Here is a 24,641-nt window from a genome sequence, read left to right on the forward strand (position 1 = left end):
ACCCCATCCGCCCGCCATCCCACTAGGGATAGGGTTCCTCTTGTCCTCACCTACCACCCCACCAGCTTCCGTGTCCAACATATAATTTTTCGTAACTTCCAGCATCTCCAACGGGATCCCACCACCAAGCACATCTTTCCCTTCCCCCCTCTTTCTGCTTTCCGCAAGGATCGCTCCATACATGACTCCTTTGTCCATTCGTCTCCCCCATCCCTTCCCACCGATCTCCCTCCCGGCACTTGTCCTTGTAAATGGAACAAGTGCTACACCTGCCCTTACACTTCCTCCCTCACCACCATTCAGGGCCCCAGACAGTCCTTCCAGGTGAGGTGACACTTCACCTGTGAGTCAGCTGGTGTGATATACTGCGTCCGGTGCTCCCGGTGATACCCGGTGATATTTTATATATTGGTGATACCCGACGCAGACTGGGAGACCGTTTCGCTGAACACCTACGCTCGGTCCGCCAGAGAAGGCAGGATCTCCCAGTGGCCACACATTTTAATTCCACGTCCCATTCTGTTATGTCTATCCATGGCCTCCCCTACTGTGAAGATGAAGCCACACTCAGGTTGGAGGAACAACACCTTATATTCCATCTGGGTAGCCTCCAACCTGATGGCATGAACATTGATTTCTTTAACTTCTGTTAATGCCCCTCCTCCCCTTCTTACCCCATCCCTAATTTTTAATTATTTTTTTTTCTCTCTCTGTCCCTCTCATAATAACTCCTTGCCTGCTCTCCATCTTCTTCTGGTGCTCCCCTCCCCTTTCTTTCTTCCAAGGCCTTCCGTCCTATGATACTCCCCCTTCTCCAGCCGTATCCCTTTTGCCAATCAACTTCCCAGCTCTTAGCTTCATCCCTCCCCCTCCTGTCCTCTCTTATCATTTCAGGTCTCCTCCTCCCTCTCCCACTTTCAAATCTCTTACTATCTCTTTTTTCTGTTAGTCCTGACAAAGGGTCTCGGCCTGAAACGTCGACTGTACTTCTTCCTGTAGTTGCTGTCTGGCCTGCTGCGTTCCACCAGCATTTTGTGTGTGTTGCACGTCTTTGAAAATGATGCTTTACCTAGGCAGTGCGACAGAATCCACAGAGGGGATGCTTTTCCCTGTGATGTGTTGAGCCGGAATGCATCTGGATAGGATGGTTTGCAGGGCATTGATAAAGATTGGTGAAGATGGATGGAACCAGAGGTGTCGGTGAGCTTCCTTGGCTGTGGCATCTACGTGGTTAGACCATGAAAGGCTCCTGGCCGTGTTCACTCCTGGGAATGAATTTGAAGCCGTCAACCTTCTCAACCTCAGCACCATTGAGGAATGTGAGTGGGCTTCAGATGTTGGGATCTGATAGGAGAGGAAGGTGGAGAATGGACTCGAGGAAGGGGGCAGACGGAAGGAGTGTATGCATGGGCAAATGGAGCAGGTAGAGGAGGGAAAGAAGCAGGGTTGGGTGAGTGTAGAAGGATGGGATTGATGGGGGAGGGAGAGAGAGAGACGGAGTGAGGAAGGGGGAGGGAGTGAGGGATGGGAGAGGGAAAGTGGGAGAAGGGAAGAGAAGGGAAAGGGGAGAGATACAGATAATGGAAATACGAACATGAACGCCCACAGCACAGAACTGCAAGTTCAGCACTGCCGACACCACCTGCAAGGCGAGACTCAGCAGTCGGGGGCGGTGGGGGAGGAAGTGGTGGAAATACCCGTCTCCAGAGTGGCACAGCCTGGCTCACTGTCTCTTCTGCCCCTCCACATACCTCTCCGTTCTTCCCATTCTCTCCTTTTCGTCCCCTCCCCTCCACGTCACCCCTCTCGTCTATATCTTACCACCCGGCCTTTCCTTCCCCTCTGTATATCCCGTCCCACCCTTCTAGCTCTCCCCTCATCAACCCACCATCCCTTCCCCTCCTGCATCTCCCATTTTCCTCCATCTCCTCCCGTCAACCTACCTTCCTTTCTCAGGAAGTGAGGTATGGGAATTTATGAGACTAAGGGGAGGGTGGGTTTTGGGTTGTGGGGAGGGTAGACTGCAGAGAGGGAAAGAGCTAGAGAAGGGGAGGAGGAAGAGGAGAGGGGAGAGGGAAAGAGCTAGAGGGGGAGAAGAAGAGAAGGGGAGAGGGGGTAGGGGGAGGAGGAGGAGAGGGAGAGGGAATGCGAACATGAATGCCCACAGCACAATGCGAGCTCAGCACTGCCGACATCTCCTGAGACCCACGCGAGTCCAGACTCAGCAGACAGAGGCTGAGAAGCGGTGGAAATACCTGTCTCCAGAGCAGCACAGCCTGGCTCACCGTCTCTTCTGTCCCTTCCTTACGCACCCTTTCTTCCTCCTACCCCTATTCCTCCGCTTTCCTGCCTACCCATCCTCTCTCCTGTCAGCTCACCTCCTACCCATCTCTGATCTTACCCACCCTCTCCTCTCCCTCCTACGCCATCCCTCCCGCTTCCCCTCCTTTCTACCTCTGCTTATCCACTCCTCCCCTCCCCTATCCTTACCCCACCTCCAGTCTATCTCGTCCCTCCTTTCTAATCATCCCTTCCCATCATCTCTCCTATCTTCCTCCACCACCTCCTCTTGTCTACCTCCCTCTCTCTCTCCCAGGAAGGTAGGTGAGGTATCTTTGGGACAAAGGGGAGGGTGGACACTGTAGACCACTGGGTCTGATTGGATTGTTCAGCAGAGGGAACGTCGCAGTTGTGGACAATCCATCTGACCTTCTCTGGCCCTGCGCTCATTGCCCCAAGTCCCTATACATCACCCCGTTCATCCCTGCAGCCAGTCATCATCATTAGCTCTCTGGCCCCTACACCCCTCTCCATCTCCAGCCCTTACACTCTCCTTGTCCGTGCCCCCTTCCATTCCATATGATCATCCCGTTCTGTGATGCCTCTGGCCCCTGCACCCCTCCTTGTCACTGTATCCCCCTCAGGACCCTGCACTACTCTGTCTCTGTAACCTCCACCAAATCTACTGCCCTGTGCTGCTTGGGCCCTAAGCCATGGGATCTTCTCTTAATTTTATTCAAACACTATTTCTGAGAGTCCTGTGACACTGGAAGGTACCATCCCAATGAGGTGTTGACTGATTGTAGCATCCCTGGGCACATGATTGGGGGGAATTTCCGTACCAACCACCTTATATTACCGATCTATCCCAGTGCACCGGGTGCGTGTGTTGAGTCACTGAACCTGCCCACATCACAGCATTTTCAGATGCTTCTCTCTTTGGCCTGGAGAGGGAAGCATCATGACCATTCACTCACCTAGCTCATAGTCAGTGACTATAATTACTTCTGGAAGAGACAGAGTCCTGCAGCAGGGAGGGCAACTGGAATCTATTCCCCCACCCCATAGTTCAATGTTAACAGATGGAGTTAGCAGGGCTCCCATGGTTGATCCAATGGTAAAAAGCAGGGTGTGATGCTGAAAGGTTGTTTCTCCAAATGGTGACGGGCCTATTGTTGTTTGTCACCTACATCAACGATTTAGATAAAAATCTAACAGTTCTGGTAATAATTTTCCAATCTCTTCTGGCTTTAGAAGTGGTGTCAACAAATTAGAGGGCTGCTTCTGGCTGCCAATCTGTTCCCCAACCATCTCCTCCACTGCTTGCTCAGCCTCGTTTCTGAAGACTAGGTCAAGAACAGCCCCTTCTCTGACTGGGATGTTAAGCCTTTAGTTCTGAGGACTGACGGGAGAGTCTGTGTTGGTTTCATTGGAGTGCTGGAGGGTAAGAGGGGGACAATAGATGCAATAATTGATAGGGAGAGGATGTTTCCAGTACTGGGTGAGTCTGGGACCACAGAGCACAGCCTCAGAATAGGATGTCCCTTTAAATCAGAATTAAGATGGAATTTCTTAAGTCAGGTGGTGAACCTGTGGAATCTATTGCTACAAACGACTGTGGAGACCAAGTCACTGGGCATATTTAAAACAGATGTTCATAGATTCTTGATTAGTAATGGTGTCAAAGGTTTTGGGGAGAAGACCTCATTTCTGCTCCTATGCTTATGGTCTCTGGGGGTAATCCCTGAGAATGCCTGAGGTGGAGGAGGCAGAGACTGTGTGTCTTGTGCAGATTTTAATAGATGTACTGCAGAGAGCACTATGACTGCTTTCATCACCATCTTCTGTGGAGGCACTAATACACAGGATCGGGAAAAAAAGAGTTGTAAACTTGGCCAGCTCCATTGCAGGTATTAGCCTCCCCACCATTGAGGACATCTTCAAAAGGTGATGCCTCAAGAAGGCAGCATTCATCAGTAAAGACTTTCATCACCCCAAACAATGAAGTCTCTTCTCATTACTACCTTCAGGGAGGAGGAACAGGGAGACACACACTCAACATTTCCTCCCCTCCTATTTTACTCTTTTCATATACTTTATTTTTTATTTATATACATTTTTACTGTAGTTTTATGTAATTTTTACTTTGTGCTGCTGCTGCAAAACAATACATTGCACGGCAAGTATCAGTAATAATAAACCTGATTCTGGACTGTGACACGGACTCTTGTTTTTCTCCCCGGGGAGCCTCCTGTCTTCCTGACAATTTGTTTTTATTTTATGTTTCTAACACCCACAGGATTTTAAAAGACTTTTATAACTTGCTGTAGAATTGTGAATTCAGAACAAGACTACTACATGAAATTTGGAAAGGAAGCCATTTTATTTCAGTCCTTGTATTTTTATAAAACATTTGGAAGGTTTCATAAGGCAGGGGCTGCGCACACGGGAATCACACTCTCCTCCGGTTTGGGGTGGCTATCCAACTCTGTATTGCAGTGGGACTGTTCAGACCCTCATGAAATGGGAGATGTAGTACAGCTCCATCCTTGCTTATAATCTAGTACAAGGCAGTGCTCCCCACCACAACCACAAGATAATCCAATACAGGTGAGCATTCGGCCCACTGTCCATGAGCCAGTGCTGCCAGCCTCAGCAAGATTCCAGAAGCTAGGTTTCTATTCCATGAAACATCAATCATGGAGATCTTCATGATTTTGGAATCACAGAGACAGAGAGAGATCATGTCTTCTGGATGGATGAATGGAAACTATTTTGATCTCTGCCCATCAGCAGAGGGATTCAGAAACCTCCAATTTAAGGGAGGGGATCTCATTGAAACCTTCTAGATACTGAAAGGCTCAGATAAAATATAGGTGGAGATGCTGTTTCCTATTGTGGATGGATCTAGGACCAGAGGGCACAGGAGAATGGGGTTGCGCACGATAATAAATCAGCCAAAATGGAAAGTTGTATCAGACTTGATGGGCAACTGGCTTAATTCTGTTCCTATGTGTTATGGTCTTATACAAAGTGTAAAGCTGGAAGGAATGAATACATTTAAATCTATGATCTGGGATACTGAGGGGTGGCAGCAATAGAGTTAGCAATGATTGGCCATGATCTCAATGAATGAGTGAGCAGGTTTGAGGGACAGAGTAGGGACAATCTGGGTCAGTGGAAGGAGAAGGGTAGATGGAGGGAGGTGTGTGATCTGGGTGTGAGACAGAGATCATCTCCTGAAAACTTACAAAATCCACAATAAAATGTTTCTGATTGATCCAAGAGAAGTTTGTAGATACCCCTCTCCTTGTTTATACATTGTGTACTGGTGCAGGAAGGACATCTCTTCACACCAACACCTTCTCTCCTGTTTGACAGTCAGCAGGGTCTGGGTTACTGACAAACCTCTTCTCCTGACTCCAACCCAAAGGCAGACCACAGCTGAATTCAAAGATTAAACACACTTCCTTCTGCTACATAAGAGTACGGCTTATAGTTACTGAAGCACCACGTGTTAATTCTTTGAGTGAACGGTTGGGCTTGGATCCATTTGTGATGCTGGTCTGAGAGACCCTCAGGACAAACGGAGGGCACTGACCAAGGTAGCCGACCTTTGACTCCCTCTCCTCTCCAGCGGGGTCGCAGGTCTGTGAAGTGGGAGGCTCTCTCCAGTCCGGGGTTGAAGACAGAGAAGCCCCAAGGGTGGTTGCTGGAATCTGTGGATGGGGATTTCAGAGGGACAGTGCTGACAACATTCACACCACTCTGCTACACACACAGACACACAAAACAGGAGGCATTACCAGCATCTCTCCTCCCAAATCATTTCCCCCTCTCAAAGTTAAGGGTTTAAAAAAATTAGCAACAAAGAAGACACTACACTCAGAAGCTGCAGTGGATATCACCTGAGAACCATGAACCCAGCTGAGAGATTTTGCATTGAACTGGCATCCACATCTTCCTTAGGGTTATAAAAAGCAGCAGCAGGGGTGACCTATCCTGATTGTATGCTCCTGAAACTCCCTGGGAAATTCCAGGATATAATTTTACTGGTATCAAAGACTGGGAAACAGCAGTGTCAAACCCTCAAGGGCTGGGAAAACATGGGCCAGACACATCATCCCATCACACACTCCCGGGGTCAGACACAGAGTGAATCTCTCTCCACACTGACCGATCACACACTCCCGGGGTCAGACACAGAGTGAATCTCCCTCCACACCGTCCCATCACACACTCCCGGGGTCAGACACAGAGTGAAACTCCCTCCACACCGTCCCATCACACACTCCCGGGGTCAGACACAGAGTGAATCTCTCTCCACACCATCCCATCACACACTCCCGGGGTCAGACACAGAGGTGAAGCTCCCTCCACACTGTCCCATCACACACTCCCGGGGTCAGACACAGTGTGAATCTCCCTCCACACTGACCCATCACACACTCCCGGGGTCAGACACAGAGGTGAAGCTCCCTCCACACTATCCCACACTGTAAAAAGTAATGTTATGGCGAAAAGATGTATGATTGCAACCCTTGTGATGGCGCTGATGCCATGAAAACTTGATTCAGGTAGATTAACAACAATTAACCCTTTGCAGAAATCACAGCTGAAGAATCTCAGTGAGAGGTGCTGTTTGCAGCAGGAGATGAGGTCTGTGATTAAACCCTGACGAACCAAGACCGGGTCGAGGGCTCTTGGCTGCTGCAATGAACTGATGAGGTTCATTCCTTAAAAGCCCAGTGGGTGAGGGGTGACAGTGCCCCCATTGCCCACCACTGATGCAGAGATGGCCTTCATGTTCCTGAAGACCTGCTTCGCAGAGCTGGAGCTGAGGGCAGTCAGATTTTCTGAGATACGAGCCGAAGCCTAGAACAGAAGGGAGAAGAAAGTTGGTGGAATTCAACCCAGAAACCCTGGAGGTGGTGTTGGGGCTCCTGTTCCTTTGTAGGAAAAGCTGGGCTGAGGTGGCAGATGGCGTTCAAGCTAGTGAAGTGTGGTGATTCACTTGGGAAGGTGGAACTTGAAGGCAGAGAACAGGATCAATGGCAGGATTCAATAGAGGGAAGAGGGAATCTTGGAGTTCATGTCCATAGATCCTTCAAAGCTGCTGCGCAAGTTGAGAGGGTTGTTACATAGAAAACCTACAGCACAATACAGGCCCTTTGGCCCACAATGCTGTGCCCAACATGTACTTACTTTAGAAATTACCTAGGGTTACCCATAGCCCTCTATTTTTCTAAGCTCCATGTACCTATCCAGGAGTTTCTTAAAAGACCCTATTATATCTGCCTCCACCACCGTCGCCGGCAGCCCATTCCACGCACTCACCACTCTCTGCATAAAAGCTTACTCCGACATATTCTCTGTACTTACTTCCAAGCACCGTAAAACTGTGTTAACAAGGCCTTTATTATTTGGAATTAAGTTCAAAGAGCTGTAAGGTAATGTTGCAGCTCTACAAAATCCTGGTCAGATTCCATCTGGAGTATTGTGTCCAGCTCTGGTCGCCTCATTACAGGAAGGCAGAGGAGATTTACCAGAATGCTGCCCTGATTAAAAAGCATGTCTTGTGAGGATCGGTTGACTAAGCTAGTGCTTTTCTCTTTGGAGCAGAGGAGGATGAGAGGTGATGGAGGTGTACAAGAAGGTAAGAGTGAACAGCCTGGGACTTTTCTTGAGGGCAGAAATGGCGAATATGAGAGGGTATAATTTTAAGGTGATTGGAGGCATCAGGCCATGCTCTTTTCGCTGCTGCCATTAGGAAGGAGGTGGATATCAATTTCTTCTTCCAGTAAAAATGGTCCCCTCCCCCTTCTTCTATTGCCCACTCTGGCCTCTTACCTGTATCACTTCCCCCTGTGCCCTCTCCTCCTTCCCTTTCCCCTATGGTCCCCCTCCTCTCCTATCAGATTGCTTTCTCTCCAGCCCTTTAATTTTTCCCACCCACCTGGCTTCACTTATCACCTTCTAGCTACCCTCATTCCCCCTCCCCACCTTTTCATTCTGGCATCTTTCCCTTTCTTTTCCAGTCTTGAAGAAGGGTCTCAGTCTGAAACATCAACTATTTATTCATTTCTATAGATTCTGCCTGGCCTGCTGAGTTCCTCTAGTAATCTGTGTGTTGGACTATCTATGTTTTTATTTAAGAAACCCTCCTGGATGCACCTAACAAATTCTGCCCCATCTAAACCTCTAGCACTAAGAAGTCCTCCATGATACAACACAACTGTTTTCACACCTTTCCTTAAATGCCTGCATATTTGTTCTTCAATGTCCTGATGCCTATGGGGGGGGGGGTGATTGCACCCTTCCTATTTCTGAGTTCTACCCATACAGACTAGTAGATGAGCCTTCCATCTGAGTGCACCTGTGATATTGTGTCTGAACAGTAGTGCAACTGCCTCCCTCCTCTATATCCCGCCCCTTTATCTTTTCCAAAACATCAAAACCCTGGGGCGTTAAGCCCCCATTCCTGTCCCTATCTCAACTGAGTCTGTGTAATGGCCGCCATCTTGCAGTTACACGTACTGATCCATGCTCTTGTGTTCATCACCTTTACCCATAATACTCCTCTGGTGAAACAGGGACACCACTTTTTCTCTTATGGGGGGTGGTGAGAGAGGGAATGTCAAATACCGGGTGAACGAGTAGTCTTTGGGATACTGCAGTTTTGTGTCTTTATTGATGCTTTGCTGAACACGAGTGCTCAGTGGAGGGTGCCGATGCTTTTTTGCTGGTGGGGGGGGGGGTCATTCCTTTGCTGCTGCTTATGCATGGGAGGGGGGGCTATGGGGGTCTTTGAGATTCTAACATTTAACTTTCATTTGTTCTTTAGGGCATTCCTCCATTTTCATGGATGTTTGTGAAGGAAAAGAATTTCAGGATACATATTGTATGCATTTCTCTGACATTAAATGTACCTATTGAAACCTGGTATTAAAGTACAAACACTTCAAACTATCCCATTGTCCCATTGCATCTATTACTTTGCTTCTGCCTGTATTACCGGCCCTAACATCTACCTTCCTCTGCACCCTGGTGCTCTGGTTCCATCCAAACAGCACTAGCAAACCTCCTGGCCAGGATATTGGTTTCCCTCATTTCCAGGTGCAACACGTCCCTCTTGTACAGGTCACTCCTGCTCTAGAAGAGGTTCCAATGATTCAAGAAGCTGAAACCCTGCCTCCTGCACCACTTCCTCAGCCACACATACTATCATCCTACTCCTGCCCTGACCAGCACATGGTACTGGGAGTAATTTACAGCTTACAACCTTGAAGGTCCTGCTTTTCAGCCTCTTTCTTAACTCTCTATACTCACTGTGCAAGACTTTATTCTTCTTTCTACCTATGTCATTGGCCCCAATGTGCACCACGACCTCTGGCTGATCACCATTCTCCTCTGAAGAATATTCTGCAGCCACTCTGAGACATCGTGGACCCTAACCCCTGGGAGGCAACACACCATCTTGGTGTCTCTTTCACAGCTGTAGAATATCCTGTCCGCCTCCCTAACTATTGAATCTTGACTGGCCCAGCTGCTGCTGTGTGTCCTGACAATTCATCCCCTCAGCAGTATCCATATTGGTACACTTGTTGCTGAGGGAATGGCCACAGGGGAACTCTGCACTGACTGTTCACTCCCCTTACTTCTGGAGGTCACCCATATAGCACCTGAAGCCTGCAGTCATGCCCTGACCAGTCAAGAATTTATCAACCTCTGCCTTAAATATACATAAAGACTTGGCTTCCACAGATGCCTGTGGCAAAGAATTCCACAGATTCACCACTCTCTGGCTAAAGGAATTCATCCTCATCACTGCTCTAAAGGATGCTCCTCTATTCTGAGGCTGTGTCATTTGCTCTTAGACTCTCCCACCACAGGAAACATTCTCTCCACATCTACTCTATCAAAGCCTTTCACCATTTGATAGGTTTCAATAAGGTCACCCCTCATTCTTCTGAATTCTAGTGAATACAGGCCCAGAGCCATCAGATGCTCTTCATATCACAAGACATTCAACCCTGGAATCATTTTTGTGGACCTCCTTCGAACCCTCTCCACTTTCAGCACGTCCTTTCTAAAATAGGGGGCCTAAAACTACTTACAATATTCCAAATGAGATCTCACAAGTGCTTTATAATGTATGCTTTATAAACCTTGATTTTATATTCTAGTCCTCTTGAAATGAATGCTAATAATTACATCTGCCTTCCTCACCACAGAATCAACCTGTAAATTAACTTCTAGGGAATTCTACACAAGGACTCCCACGTCCCTTTGCTCCTCAGACTTTTGTATTTTCTCTCCATTTAGAAAATACTCAATCCTTGCATTTCTTCTACCAAAGTGCTTGAGCATACACTTCCTGACACTGTATTCCACCTGCCACTTTTTGACCATTCTAATCTAAGTCCTTCTGTAGCCTCTCTATTTCCTCAAAACTACCTGCCCTTCCTACTATCTTCATACTGTCTGCAAACTTTGCAACAAAGCCAACAATTCCATCATCAAGTTCATTGTCATATAATGTACCGGTAAATAGAATCAGTCCCAACACAGACCCCTGTGGAACACCACCAGTCACTGGCAGCCAACCAGGAAAGGCTCCCATTATTCCCACTGACTGCCTCCTGCCAACCAGCCACAGCTTCATTCATGCTAAGATCTTCCCTGTAATACCAGGGGCTCATAGCTTGTTAAGCAGACTCGTGTGGCACCTTGTCAAACGCATTCTGAAAATCCAAGTACACATCAACTGATTCTTCTTTGTCTAACCTGCTTGAAAGGTGATGCATTTGCCTCGTTTTTAAGTAACCAGCAATATTCAGCCTTGTTAAACAACGACTGTTAAATCTCCCAAACTTGAACCAAAAATAGATACCGAGTAATTCAAAACCCAAATCTGAAGCAGATGCTTGCTGGAAATATTCAGTACAGACTCGATGATGTAAGTGGTGGAGGAAAGGTTTAAACATATTCAATGTTCTTTTGTCTCTCCCTCCATAAATGCTGCCTGACCTGTGAGCTTTTCACTCACGTTTTCATCCTGTGTGCAATTCATGCCAGGGGCTGGGTCATGTGAAATGGATGGTAAGCCTCCATTAGTCTCGATAGACCATGGATTTGCGCCTTGGAGAGTTTTCAGGGCACAAGCCTGGGCACGCCACCGATGTTGTCCAAGGAAAGGGCATTAGGCCCCATACAGCTTGGCACCAGTGTTGTCGCAGAGCAATGTGTGGTTAAGTGCCTTGCTCAAGGACACACACATGCAACCTCAGCCAAGGCTGGAATTAGCGACCTTCAGATTACTAGACGAACACCTTAACCACTTGGCCATGCGCCAACACGCAGCAGTGATAACACTAACCTCAATGCACCATGTATCACAGAGCAGCTTCTCATGTTGGGCAGCCCCATGTGCCTGACTCAGGGATCGGGAAGCCCTGTCAGTGATCAAACAGACAAAAGCGTTAGACAGTTCACATTTTTAAAGATGAGCTTTATGCATCACATGAACATAAAAAAATACAGAGAAATGCGTTATTTATGTTAACAAACAACAGTCTGAGGATGTGCTGGGGGGGGGCAGCCCATGGTATCGCCACACTTTCAGTGCCAACATAACATGCCCATAACTCACCAACTCTAACCAATGTCTTTGGAATGTGGGAGGAAATTGGAGCACCTGGAGGAAACCCACATGGTCATGGGGAAAGTCCACAGTGGCGGGAATTGAACCCAGGTTGATGGTGCTGGAAAGTGTTGTGTTAACTGCTACACTACCATGTCTTTATTCAGGCAAAGAAAAGCACAAGATACAGAGTCAAAACAGAAACACTCTCCTGAATGAAGAGAGACTCCTATTTCAGGCACAGCAGGAATAGGATACCTTTTAGTCCATCATGCATATCCTATCCTTCATTTTTTTAAAGTTCTGCAGCACTCACCACCACCTTGCTCAATACCAAATTAAAAAAATATCAATATCCATTTCTAAAATGCTCCCCAATCCCCAGGAAGATATTATTGAACAGAGCTTGAGATTTCTGCTATGCCTGATTTAAGGTTCTGTCCCTTGTGTCTTCAGGATTCTGCTCCTCCCAATAGATACTATCACGGAGGTGGCACAGCAGTCTGAATTCACATTCCTGTTTCAGGAACAGCTTCTTCCCCTCAGTCATGAGATTTCAGAACGAACAATGAATCCATCGGCACTACCTCACTATTTTCCCTCTCTTTTTGCAATTCTTACTGTAAATTAGCGGCTTTTATTATTATGTATTTCAATATACTGCTCCTGCAAAACAAGTTTCATGTACATATGAGTGTGATATTAAACTTGAATCTGACTTTTTATTTCGAGCACAGCGCAATAACAGGCCCTTCTGGCCCAATGACATTCATGTGACTAGTTCACCAATTAACCAAAAAACGGTTTGTCTTTGGAAAGTGCGAGGAAACCCATGTGGTCACGGGGAGAATGTACAAAGTCTCCTCACAGACATTTCTGGGAATTGAACCTGGTTCACTGGCACTGTGAACTGTTATGCTAACTGCTACACCAGCATGTTGGCCCATTGTTCCAGACCCCTCCCAAAAGCAGAAACTTTTGGAACTGCAGGAGTAGGGAGTGGCCATTCGGAGTTGATCTAACATTTAATTACAACTCAAGACAATGTTCCTATTCTCTCACCCACAGGTCAGCTTTATTTTAATTTTATTTAGAGATAGAGTCAAACAGGCCCTTCTGGCCCTTAAAGTGCACCCAGCAACCTTGACTTAACCCTAAGCAATTTACTTGCTTTGTGTCTCTGAAAATCTCTCTTAATACATCCAGTGACTCAGCCTCCACAGGGTCACCATCACCTGAGTGGAACCTCTCTCCTTAAATAAATTCAATGACCTCTCCATGGACTTGCCTAAACCTTAAGGGTTGACAAAACATTGTGGGCTGAAGGGCCTGTACTATGCTGTATTGTTCTGTGTTAAAATAGTAGTGCAAAAACAAATAATTAAAAAGAAGTGAGGTAGTGTTCATGGGTTCAACATCCATTTAGAAATTGGATGTCAGAGGGAAAAAGCTGTATCTGAATTGCTGAGTGTGTGCCTTCAGGCTCCAGTACCTCCTTCCTGATGGTAGCAATGAGAAGAGGGTATGTCCTAGGTGATGGGGATCACATTTCTGAGACATCGCTCCTTGAAGATGTCTTTGATACTATGGAGGCTAGTACCCATGATGGAGCTGACTAATTTTACAGCTTTCTGTAACTTCTTTTGCTCCCGTGCAGTAGCAGCCCCCCCATTCTAGATGGTGATGCAGCCAGTTAGAATACTCCATATTCATGTAAATTAAATTGAATCATAATATTGAAAAATAATAATTTTATTATTATACAAAAAAAATCTTAACCCACTACCGAGAAAAACTATTTGGTAAAGAAAGAAAAAGGAAAAAAAATCCTTATCATATAGTAAAACATATCATTAGCCAATATCTGTACTTGATAACAAATCAAAGATTTTGAAAGTAATTCAAAAAAGGTCCCCACAGTGTTAGAGTCTTGTCTTGATTCAGAAATTGAACAACGAATCTTCTGTAAATTGAAGCATGACATAACATCGCTTAGTCATTGGGCATGACGACGCGGAGCAGCATCCTTCCACCTAAGCAACATGCCCTCCTGGCTATAAGAGAAATAAAAGCCAAAATGTGCAAATCAGGTGTCTCCGAGATAATATCTTTTCCTCCAACAATACCGAATAAGGTGGTCAAAGGGTTTGATTTAAAATCTACTTTAAAAAGCACAGAAAAAGTTTGAAATACTTTCTTCCAGTATTTTTCAAGACTCGGGCATATCCAGAACATATGAATTAGTGAAGCCTATCCATTGTTACATTTGTCACAATAGGGAGATATATCTGAATAAAAACGAGACTGCTTATCTTTAGTCAACACGTACAACAAGCTGGAGGAACTCAGCAGGTCGGGCAGCATCCATTGAAATGAGCAGTCAACGTTTCGGGCCGAGACCCTTCGTCAGGACTGAAGAAGGAGGGGGCAGGGGCCCTATAAAGAAGGTAGAGGGGGTAAGGTGCCAACTGAAAAACCAATCAGAGAAAAGATCAAGGGTTGGGGGAGGGGAAGCAGGGAGGGCTAAAGGAACGTTTCTCATTCCCAACAACATACCATAAATATTAGATATTGATCCATTATGAAAAGGTTTCAAATTAAAAATTACATCTGATAAATTCTTATCAGGACTTTTAGGAAATGTTGAGACCGCAAAAAGTCTCTAATTTGTAAATATTGAATAAAGTGGGTTTTTGGTAAGCTATATTTAGTTGACAACTGCTCAAATGAAAAGAGACTTTCTCCAAAAAATAAATCCTGGAAGCTTTTAATACCCACTCTATCCCAATCTTTAAAAATTACATCAGTCATAGAAGGTTTAAAAAAATAGTTAGAAAAAAATGGGACTTGAAAGAGAAAATCTCAATAAACCAAAATATTTTCTAAATTGTACCCAAATCCTCAAAGTATGTTTAACTACAAAACTATCAGTTAGCTTACTTAAAAATAAAGAAATTGAGGATCCGAGAAGAGATGATAGAAAATTTATGAACAGAATATGGGGTAATGAAACTATAAATGCGATTCACATATATTGTAATTGATATATGATACACATCCTCCTGTACTCTATATTCTTTTCTGTAAGAAATCAATAAAAATATTGAAAAAGAAAAGAATGCTCTCCACGGTACATCTGTAGAAATTTTGTACTGTTGGTAACTATCCCATTCAGCATCACTGGGACAATACTGGTGGCAGATTACAGAAAGCCTAGATCACACAAATTTGCCACCGCACCCCCTCCACCCTACAACTGATCTTCCTGTCAGTAGGAGAATTGTTGTTTGAAGCACCAACACTCCTTGGGCTGTGTAAGGTTTCAGAAAAAACGGTAAGTCGGAAACACTGTCGGCTGAGATTGCAAAAGTTGCATGGGTTAAAACAGATCTTTACTGATTTTGGATCTAAATTAGAATTAATTAGTTAAAATAGATCTAAACTACAGATCACCTGCATTGCCCTAGGAGTTAGAGGACTGTGTATGTGCATGGGTGGTTGGGAGGCAGGAATGGGATTTGTTGCTGTTGTCTGGTGCGTTCTGTGGTTCTGGGTTGCTCTGCCGAACATTGTGGGCATGCTACGTTGGTGCCGGAGTGTTTCACTGTACGTTTCAATGTTTGTGTGAAATAAATCTGAATCAACCCAGAGATTCAACCTGTATTACAGTCTGTTACTATAGAAGATTTATTTATATCGTGAATAGCTGGGGCCCAAGTACTGATTCTCCCAGTAATCAACTAAAAGTCCGTCAGAAAGTCCCATTTAGTCCAATGGTACATTAATTCTGTACACCAATTCTCAATCTGTGCCACTATACTGCCCCAAATTCCTCCAGCTTTAATTTTATGCAGGAATCTTTTAGATAGACATGACACATTTCACTGTAAGTTTCAATGTCAATGTGACAAATAAAGCTTAAAAAAGTAGAGATAAAAAAAAATTCTCAATTTCTCCCTGGCCGAGACCCATCAACACTAGACAGAAAGGGGGTCTGAGTTTCCCCCAGCTTTTTGTGTGTGTTGCTCATGTTTCCCTTAGAGAGTTTCTTGTTGAATCTGCACCCACTACCCTTCCAGGTAGCGAGTTCCTGTCCACAACAACTCATTGTGGAGAACCTTCCCCTCCTTTCTGGTTCTGCTGACCCCTTCACTCCGTCCCCTCTAGGAACCCACCCTCCTACCCCGGAAACAGTCCCTCTTTCACTCCATTCCACCCTCCCAGATTCTTAATGCCTCCACCCCCACAAAACTGCTCTGAGAGAGCAGCCCAGGTCCCTGGTCTCCGCACAGAAAGATCCTCCTGGAGGATTGGAACATTAAACCTTGTCTATATGTGAGATGGCCTGACAGGGACCAGACACAAGTGGCAAAAAACCCCCACGCCTGAGCACAAATAGCTTTATGGAAACAACAAGTCAAGGAAATGGTTTGAAAGGTGCTGAGTGGTTCAGAGACACAGATCTGAACTGCAGTCTTCAAAAAAAAATTCCACTCAGCAGACTGCACACCGCAGTGTGAGATGGTGAGTGTGGGAGGAAGAGGTGCTGCCAACAGCTCTGTGCGGGGGAGGGTAATGGAAAAGAAAGGAAAGGACAGGGGTATATCCGGTACGATAGGGGTATGGTCTTACTTTCTGAGGGGACAACTTGTTTCTCAACAACACCTTCAGGATTCCCCTCCCAAGAAGCAATGTGTTGAATTACCAATGTGTTGAATTATTCTGGACTAGAGACAAACATCAGCAGGAGCTACTGGGGAAACTTCCCTCCGTTCTTTCACAGTGTGGTCACTGCCACCCAAGAGTGGTGCTGGATTTAACAACTCAACTGACAGATCAGCCCTCCAACAGACAGCACCCTTTTGTTTTCATCAGCAAAACACAAGGCAATAATCAGGGCTTCATAAAACATTTACAATTTCAAATTTAACAAAAAATTTACTAATATCTACAACACAACCATAGGAGGAGTGAAAGCTCGGCCAGAGTCCTCAACTGGCTGCTGCCTGGACCACTTTGGCCAAGACCAGGACGATCAAGAAATTTCCCCAAGTGGCCCTCCCTTTCGTACCACATGACCGTAGAGCAGGAGCGTGGGGGTAAGGTGTAACCATGACCACATGACCAGAGGAGGACCCCCTTCAGATACTCAAATAGATGCTGCAATCACTCACATTCCATGTACACATGGGTATGCAGGGTAACACAATTGGTAGAAATGTACATAATTCATAACAACTGACACTGAGTTGGGGGTTTCACTTTAAGAGGCTGATCTGAAATGATGATGTGATTATGTAAGGCCTTTTCATGCATTTTTATGTTTAGGTTTTGGAGTTTAATAAAACGTATTACGGCTTTCATTAAACATAAAACGCCTCATTTCATTTTATTTGTGAAAACATCTATGTTGGTGACCCCGATGCTCCCGGGTGGTTCCAGAGTCATTGAACATGTCAGCCAAAGCAGTTACTTTGAAACTGCTGGAGTTTGGGGAGCAAAATACCGTTGCTTGGTTCATATAAGCGGAAGCTCAATTTGCGCTTTGAGAAATCTCTGCTGACAACACTAAATATTTCTATGTGGTGGCGTTGCTCAGTAATGCTACGGCTGTGAGGATGGTGAGCCCACTAGAACACCCACCTGAACAAAATAAATACCGAATGTTGAAAACTCTCCTTTTACAGACTTTTGGACTATTGAAGTCTGAGTGTGCCAAACAGTTGCTCTCCTTGCCTGGCCTCAGCAGTGCTAGGCCTTTGGAACTAATGGACCAATGCTGTTTCTCCTGGGAAATCACCATCCTTGTTTTATTGTTAAAGAACTCTTCATGCAGCAAAACCCTGATCCAGTTTGCACAGACCTCGCTGATGCACTGATGGACTTCAGGGAGCTTGATAAAATGACTCAGCTGGGCAGTAGTGCATCATTCCTCCTCTTTTCTGGTCAGCAACATAAGGACACCCATGGCTGTGAAACAGACGGTGCTGGACCTGTGATTTTACCGCGCTCACTATGGTATGAATGCTAGGAAGTGCCGACCACATTGCAGCTTTGACTGTACCAGTGCATCGGGACATCTGAGGTCTGTAAACACCATGGTTTCCAGCTGCCAGGGCCTCCTACTGTTCATTACGGACATCCTTTCAGGGCAATGCTTCCTGTGTGACATGGGTGCTCAAGTGAGTGTGCTGCCAGCATCAACTGTTGATGAGAAGGCAAAGATTGAGAAACCTTGCTGGAGATCACCAATGGCAGCAAGATCCAGACCTGTGGGACACGACGGGTGACGCTGTGCTTCAGTAGGTGATGTTACACATGGAACTTCTTCGTGGCAAAAGTGGCTAGACATCTGCTCGGTGCAGATTTCCTTGTGCTTGAGAACATTTAGTGGATGTCAAGGACTTTGGGTCGTCACCCTGCTCCCCCAGTAAGTTCCCCACAATGACTCTTGTCAAGCGCATACACCACCATATGTGAATTTACTTGACTGCTGGGTGAATTCCCAAGCTTCACCAAGCCCACATTTTCCACAACAGTCACAAAACATGGGGTCGAGCACCACATTCCCACAACTGGCCCACCAGCCTATGCCTGCGTGTGTAGACTGGACCCAGAAAAGCTGGCAACCGTGAAGGCTGAGCTTGCCAACAGGGAAAGACTCAGCATTTTATGCTGTTCGAATAGCCCCTGGGCTTCAACCCTTCATCGGGTCCCCAAGTCTGATGTTGGTTGCCACCCAGGTGGGGATTACTGATGCCTTAATGAGGCCACCACCTGAATTGTTACCCCATCCCACACATTCAAGACTTTTCAGTATATTTAGCCAGAAAGTCAATTTTTGCCAAAGTTGATCTTGTTAGGGGCTACCATTAGGTCCCTGTGTACTTGGAGGACATTCCCAAGATAGCTGTGATTACCCCGTTGGCCTCTGAGTTTCTGTGTGTGCCGTTTGGGCTGAAAATGCAGCACAGACTTTCCAATAACTGATAGACTCCGTATTAAAAGACTAATATTTTCTTTTTGTTTACCTGGATAACATACTTGTCACCAGTGCATCCAAATCTGAACACACATTTCTTCTCCGCGCAATTTTCGAGCACTTAAGCCAACATGGGTAGATTATTAACCCTGCTAAACGCGAGTTTGGGTTGTTAACCATTGACTTTCTCGGCCATCACACGTCCGCAGAAGGTGCAAAACCCCTCCCTTCAAAAGTAGCCGCTGTTATGGATTTCCCACTGCCCTGCACTACTAAAAAACTACAGGAGTTTTTAGGCATGGTGAATTTCTGTCACCGTGAGCTGCTGAACTTGTGCTCCCCCTGTATTAAAGGCAATATCCCTAATCACATGCTTAACTGGTCAGTGAACATGACCAGGGCACTTGAATAATACCAAATGAGTTCTTAACTAATCCCTACAGGTGAACCTGCTCCCCAGTGCACCTATGGCCGTTACTACTGACACCTCAGACTATGCTGTGGGTGCTGTTATGAACAGCTGGATAGGGGCGTGTGGCAGCCACTCCCCTTCTTCAATCAGCAGCTCTGTCCCCCGAAAGGAAGTACAGCACATTTAACCTTGATCTTCTCAGTCTCTATGGCTGTCTGCCATTTTCATTTTCTTCTAGAGGGTCGCCATTTCACAGTGTTTGCTGACCACAAACCCCTCATGCACGTGATGGCCAAAACATCAGACTCTTGGTCTGCATGGCAGCAATGCCACCTGGCTTACATATTCGAGTTCACAACTGATGTTTAACATATCAAGGGGAAAATAATGTCATGGCTGATTATCTCACACAGTTAGAAGTTGAGGCTGTACACTATGACTATGCCAGCATGGCATCTGACCAAGTTTCTGAATCAGAGGTCCAGGCTTACCGAACAGCAGCTTCGGGCTTGCAGAGCGCTGACATCAAGTTCGGGGAAGCTGGGGTTTCTCTCCTGTCCAATGTCTCAACCAGTCACCCTCGCTCTCGCCCAACCATGCCCACAAACTGGAGGTGGACTATTTTTGACTCCATACATGGCCTCTCTCATTTCGGCTGGAAGGCCTCCTGGAAACTGGTCACACTATAGTTTGTGTGGCACGGCCTCAGAAAGGACATGTGTGATTGGATTGTAGCCTGAGTGGAGTACCAGTAGGTGAAAATTAACCATCTCATTTTTAGGTCCCTGAACAACAGTTTGACCATGTCAATGTGGACCTTGCTGGTCCTCTTGCCCTCCTGTGGTTTCATGTACCTCCTTACCATGCTGGGAGGTCGTCCCCCTCGCATTGACGACAGCCGCAGACATGGCCCGGACATTCATTGGCTTTGCACCCCATATGAAACTTCCTTCGACCACGGTCCCCAATTCATATCAAACCTCTGGGCTGCGATGGCCCAGAATCTCGGCATTAGGATAAATCACACCACAGCGTATCACCTACAGTCCAAGGGCCTATGCAAACAGTTTCAACGCACCTTAAAAGCTACTCCGAGGGCTTTCCTGACTGATGATCGTCAGAACTGCTCCAAAAGAGGACCTACAGTCATCTGCAGCAGGGCAGATATACATATAGTTGTTACGAGTGCCAGATTTCCACCTTCCTCAGTAAATTCAATTCCTTTTCACCTACTTCTACTTTCCATCAATGCATATAGTATCTTGGGTTTCTGTTGACTTACATTCCACCCTGTTTGCTTTTGCCTGCAATGATACATACCAACATCCCCGAAGGCCTGCTTAGGATGGTCCATCCTGCGTTTGCCTTAACCTGGCCCACCAAGATTTGGAGGATTCCTCTACCATGCCCCTGCCATCACGACATTACCATGCCAGAGGCATCTGCTGTTCCTCTGTCCTTGGAACATTGGACCCAAGCTGGGCAGCTTGTCCGAGCTTTGGACAGGCTGATAATGGAGGTTTTTATGAATTCTGAGGGGGCCTGTGTAGGGTAACTTAATTGGTGGAAATGTACATAACTCACAGGTACCAACACCGAGTTGTTTCACTTTAAGAGGCTGGTCTGATGTGATGTAATTACGTAAAGGGTTTTTAAGCACACTTTTGTGTTCAGGTTTTGAATTTAATAAAATGTGTTAAGGTTTTCATTACACATAAAACATCTCACTTCCTTTTACTTGCAAAAACTTACAGGTACACTGATTCCTCCTGGCTGCAGACTCAACAATCTGTAGCTCACTGCACCTTCCACAAAGGTCCCCAATGTACAGGGGAAGGACCCTGCTTTGAGACCTCTACTGGGGTCCTCTCACTACCAAGGGTAAAAGAGTCTGCCATGGTGTTCAGCACTGCCCCTTTTTTTAAACAAATGTACAAAACTTAATTAACATAAAAGGTTAGGGGTTACAATTCAGTTACTGAATTCAAATTAAAATACAGTTATCAACATCTATAATGCACTCAATTCCCTGGGGAAGGGGCCCTTATCACCCCCCACTGAACAGTCTCATTCTCCCTCTTCAGGGACACCCTGGTACTAATGCAGCCCAGAAAAGGGCTCAACAGCCTGCTGCCTGGACCCATGAATGGCTATCTTGGCTAGGCCCAGCAGCAAACCCATTAGGACATCACAGAGTGACCTACACCGTACTGGGTGCCCATAAACCAGAAGCACAGGCTGAAATGCAGCCAGAACTTGCGAAGCAGATCGGTAATCTCTCACACTCCACGTAGACACGGTACACTGACTCCTCCTGTCCACAGAAAGGACAGGTGGACGGGGTATCAGTGAACCTGGTCAGGAATCTATTGCATGGTTCTGCCCTGTGCAACACCCTCACTGCCTGATAAGACAGACTACCACGGTGTGTTCGGATGGCAGGTGAGAGTATTGAAATGAAAAGTGTGCAAGAGCAGAATGATATAGTGGGCATCTCTACGAGGCAGCTCATGCTGTGTTGGACTGGCTCCCGAAGGACATCTCGGGGCTTGGCTGAGCAAGGACTGGTGCGGCTGGAGTCAATTCACACACCTGAGCCATTCCTGCACCCACTGTGATATGATGGGAACTGACCTCTCCTGTGACCCTTCCCCAGACCTGCTATAACTTCTGGTAAAAGCCTGGCAGCTTCCACATAGTGGTGCAGGTGATCCTCACTGCCGGGAGCTGTGTACCTTCTTGTAGGTAGTGCTCCTGGCGAAGAGAGAGTCGCCAGAGCGTGGCACCTTGGAGGGTGCTCAGTGTACACGTATCACTGCAGGGTCCTGAGGTGGAGAGCCATCAGCTGTGTACGTACATACACCAGTGACTGATATCCCTCAGCGATCGGAATACTCAGGACCGTAGCAGAGACCCAATGCCTCCTGGTGCACCAGAATTCCACCAACTTCCTCTGGGTACTGGTGATAAATACAGTGGGCGGGACTAAAGTGACCAGCCGATACCAAAGCAAGGAGGCTACTAACTGGTTAATGACCAACGTCCTGACCCGGTACGTTGATTGCGTGGAGTAGACCTGACCAGCATCCTTTGTCTCTAAGTCCTGCCAGTTCACCAGCCACATCTCCACAGTGCAGCTTGGGTAGGCCATCAGAGAGAGGCGGTGTTAGCTCTACGGGCAGGGGATCCACCTCCCACTGATCCAGTAAAAAACCAGAGAACTTTCCTCTGTTGACCCTGGCAGAGGACAAGGCTGAGAAGACTCTCTGGCAGTTTAGTAACAGGGTTGGTGATCATAAGGAGGACATTATCAGATTAAGCTAAAAGGACTACCTTCATCCAGAACTAGGCCTGTTAACTGAAGGCACAGGAAAGGCTCTACTCAGACTGAGTACTGATGACCTGACATCAGGCAGCCCTGTTGCAACCCTGTCCCAAAGGAAAAGGACGCCATCAAGGAATCATTAACCTTTATCAGAGACTCCATGGCTGATTACAACAGATGGATATGGGTGTCAAAATGTGGCTCAAGTCCAAGCGCATGTAGAGTCCTGAGAAGGTAGTCACAATCCACCCAGTCAAATGCCTTCTTCTCCTAAACTAGAGAAAGGTGACTGACAGACCAGCCTCGTGGGACAGATGATCAGGTCCAGATGAGGTGGACATTGTCTTGAATGGACTGGCCTGGGTCCGTGTTGGAGTGGTTTGGTGGATAATTTGGGACAGCACCGAACCCAAGCTATTGGCCATTGTCCAGTCAAAGACTGTGAGAGAGTCACAGTACACCAGTTGCTCAGGTGACAAAGATCCCTCTTCTTTGCTAGCAGGGCCACGACTGCTCTACGCCAAGAAAGCGGCACCTCTCCTGTCGTAGGGTTTTGCCTAGAACCCTGGTGTAGTCAGCACCCAGTATGTCCCAGAAGGCCCTGAGGAATTCCACAGTCAACCTATGCAACCCCAGGGAGCTGCCTCCTCATAGCTGGTTAAGGGCACTGGTCAGTTCCTCCAGCAATAGGGGAAAGTCCAGTCGCTGGACAGCCTCAGGGCCTCCCACAGGACTCTCTGCATTGTCTCACTTGAAGGGTCTGGCAAGAACAAGGTTGCATAAAATTATCAATCTTCATGAATGAATCTGGCTGGATCTGTGACAGAGGAGCCATCCTCTACCAGTAGCTCCACAAGTTGCCTGTGCACACCCATTCCTTTCTCCAGAGAGTAAAAGAAAGGTGTAGATCTTGTAACAGCTGGATCCGTGACCTCACAAACACACCTTGAGACACATTGTTCTGAAGGTCCCTCAGCACTTCCTTCATCTCCTGGTCAAGCAGCTTTTTCCTTGAGCCACCTGATCTGGAATACCCACATCTTAGTCATCCCTCACGCATAGTTATTGCAAAACAGCCAGACTTGAGCATTGCCCACTTCCCACTGGTGCCTCAGGGAGTGAAAACCCCTTTGCCTTTGCCTCCTGACTTCCCAGACAGACAGAGACCTGAATTCAGCGATCCTCCAGCAGCCGACTGTTGGAATGCCAGTACGTGGGCCCCATCCAGGTGAAGCTCCGCTCACACTGTGGTGGTCCGAGAATGGCACCAGCTGCAGGAGATGTGCACCCCAGAAACGTACAGCCTATTGAATTGCAAACGTCCTCCTCCTCCTCCCCCCATCATCTTGGTGAAGGCATAGGAGTCAGGGTGGAGGTTCATCCAGACGCCAACCAAATCCAAAGATTCATCAACAACTGCACTCTTGCTCGAGTACTCTGAGGACCAGAGCAATCTCTCACCTCGAGGGTACAGGTGAAATCAACCGAGGACAAAACACTTGCCTCTGTCAATGGAGCCCAACAGTAGAACTAACTTGCAAAACAAATGCACCTCCATCAGGCTGGGCTTAGGGGCAGCAACATCAACAAAGTGTAGCAGTACACTATCCATGCCCACAGTGAGATGCAACTGCGGCCAGACTCAAACTTGTTTACTTCCAACATCTCCATCTGGAAGGTTGGGGCCAACAATATCGCCACCCCACTCGAAAAGAAGCTGAGATGACTGAGGTAGATGCTCCCACATCCCTCCAGGAGCCAGGTGGATTCATCTCCCAGAACGGAATGGGTTTCCTGCAGGAAGCTCACTGGATATCTCCATTCCCTGATGACCGTAAGATGATGGAACCTGCAGTAAGACTCGCTACAACCACAGGCAGTAATATTCACTACTGTCACCTTCATCTTCTTGCCAATGCTCTGGTTTCCTTACCCAGTGCCTCTGAACCCTTAACAGAGCTTTCAGGAGCTCCTGAAACAGAGTCACTCCCTCCAAACC

At 46.7% G+C, this 24,641-nt stretch overlaps 1 protein-coding gene across 1 annotated transcript in view; it reads right to left on the bottom strand.

The window, feature by feature from the left end:
* Positions 1-4,644: 4,644 nt before the first annotated feature.
* Positions 4,645-24,641, bottom strand: part of LOC140729384 (very long-chain specific acyl-CoA dehydrogenase, mitochondrial-like) — a 66,086-nt gene continuing 46,089 nt past the window's right edge. Inside the window, exons 6-7 of the mRNA XM_073049061.1 lie at positions 11,660-11,735; positions 4,645-7,155 (exon numbers count right to left, since the gene is read on the bottom strand). Coding sequence (XP_072905162.1) covers positions 7,018-7,155; positions 11,660-11,735 — 214 coding nt within the window. The 3' untranslated portion in view covers positions 4,645-7,017. The remainder of the gene's footprint in view (positions 7,156-11,659; positions 11,736-24,641) is intronic.

Source organism: Hemitrygon akajei, chromosome 6 (genome assembly GCF_048418815.1).
Source record: "Hemitrygon akajei chromosome 6, sHemAka1.3, whole genome shotgun sequence".
NCBI lineage: Eukaryota > Metazoa > Chordata > Chondrichthyes > Myliobatiformes > Dasyatidae > Hemitrygon > Hemitrygon akajei.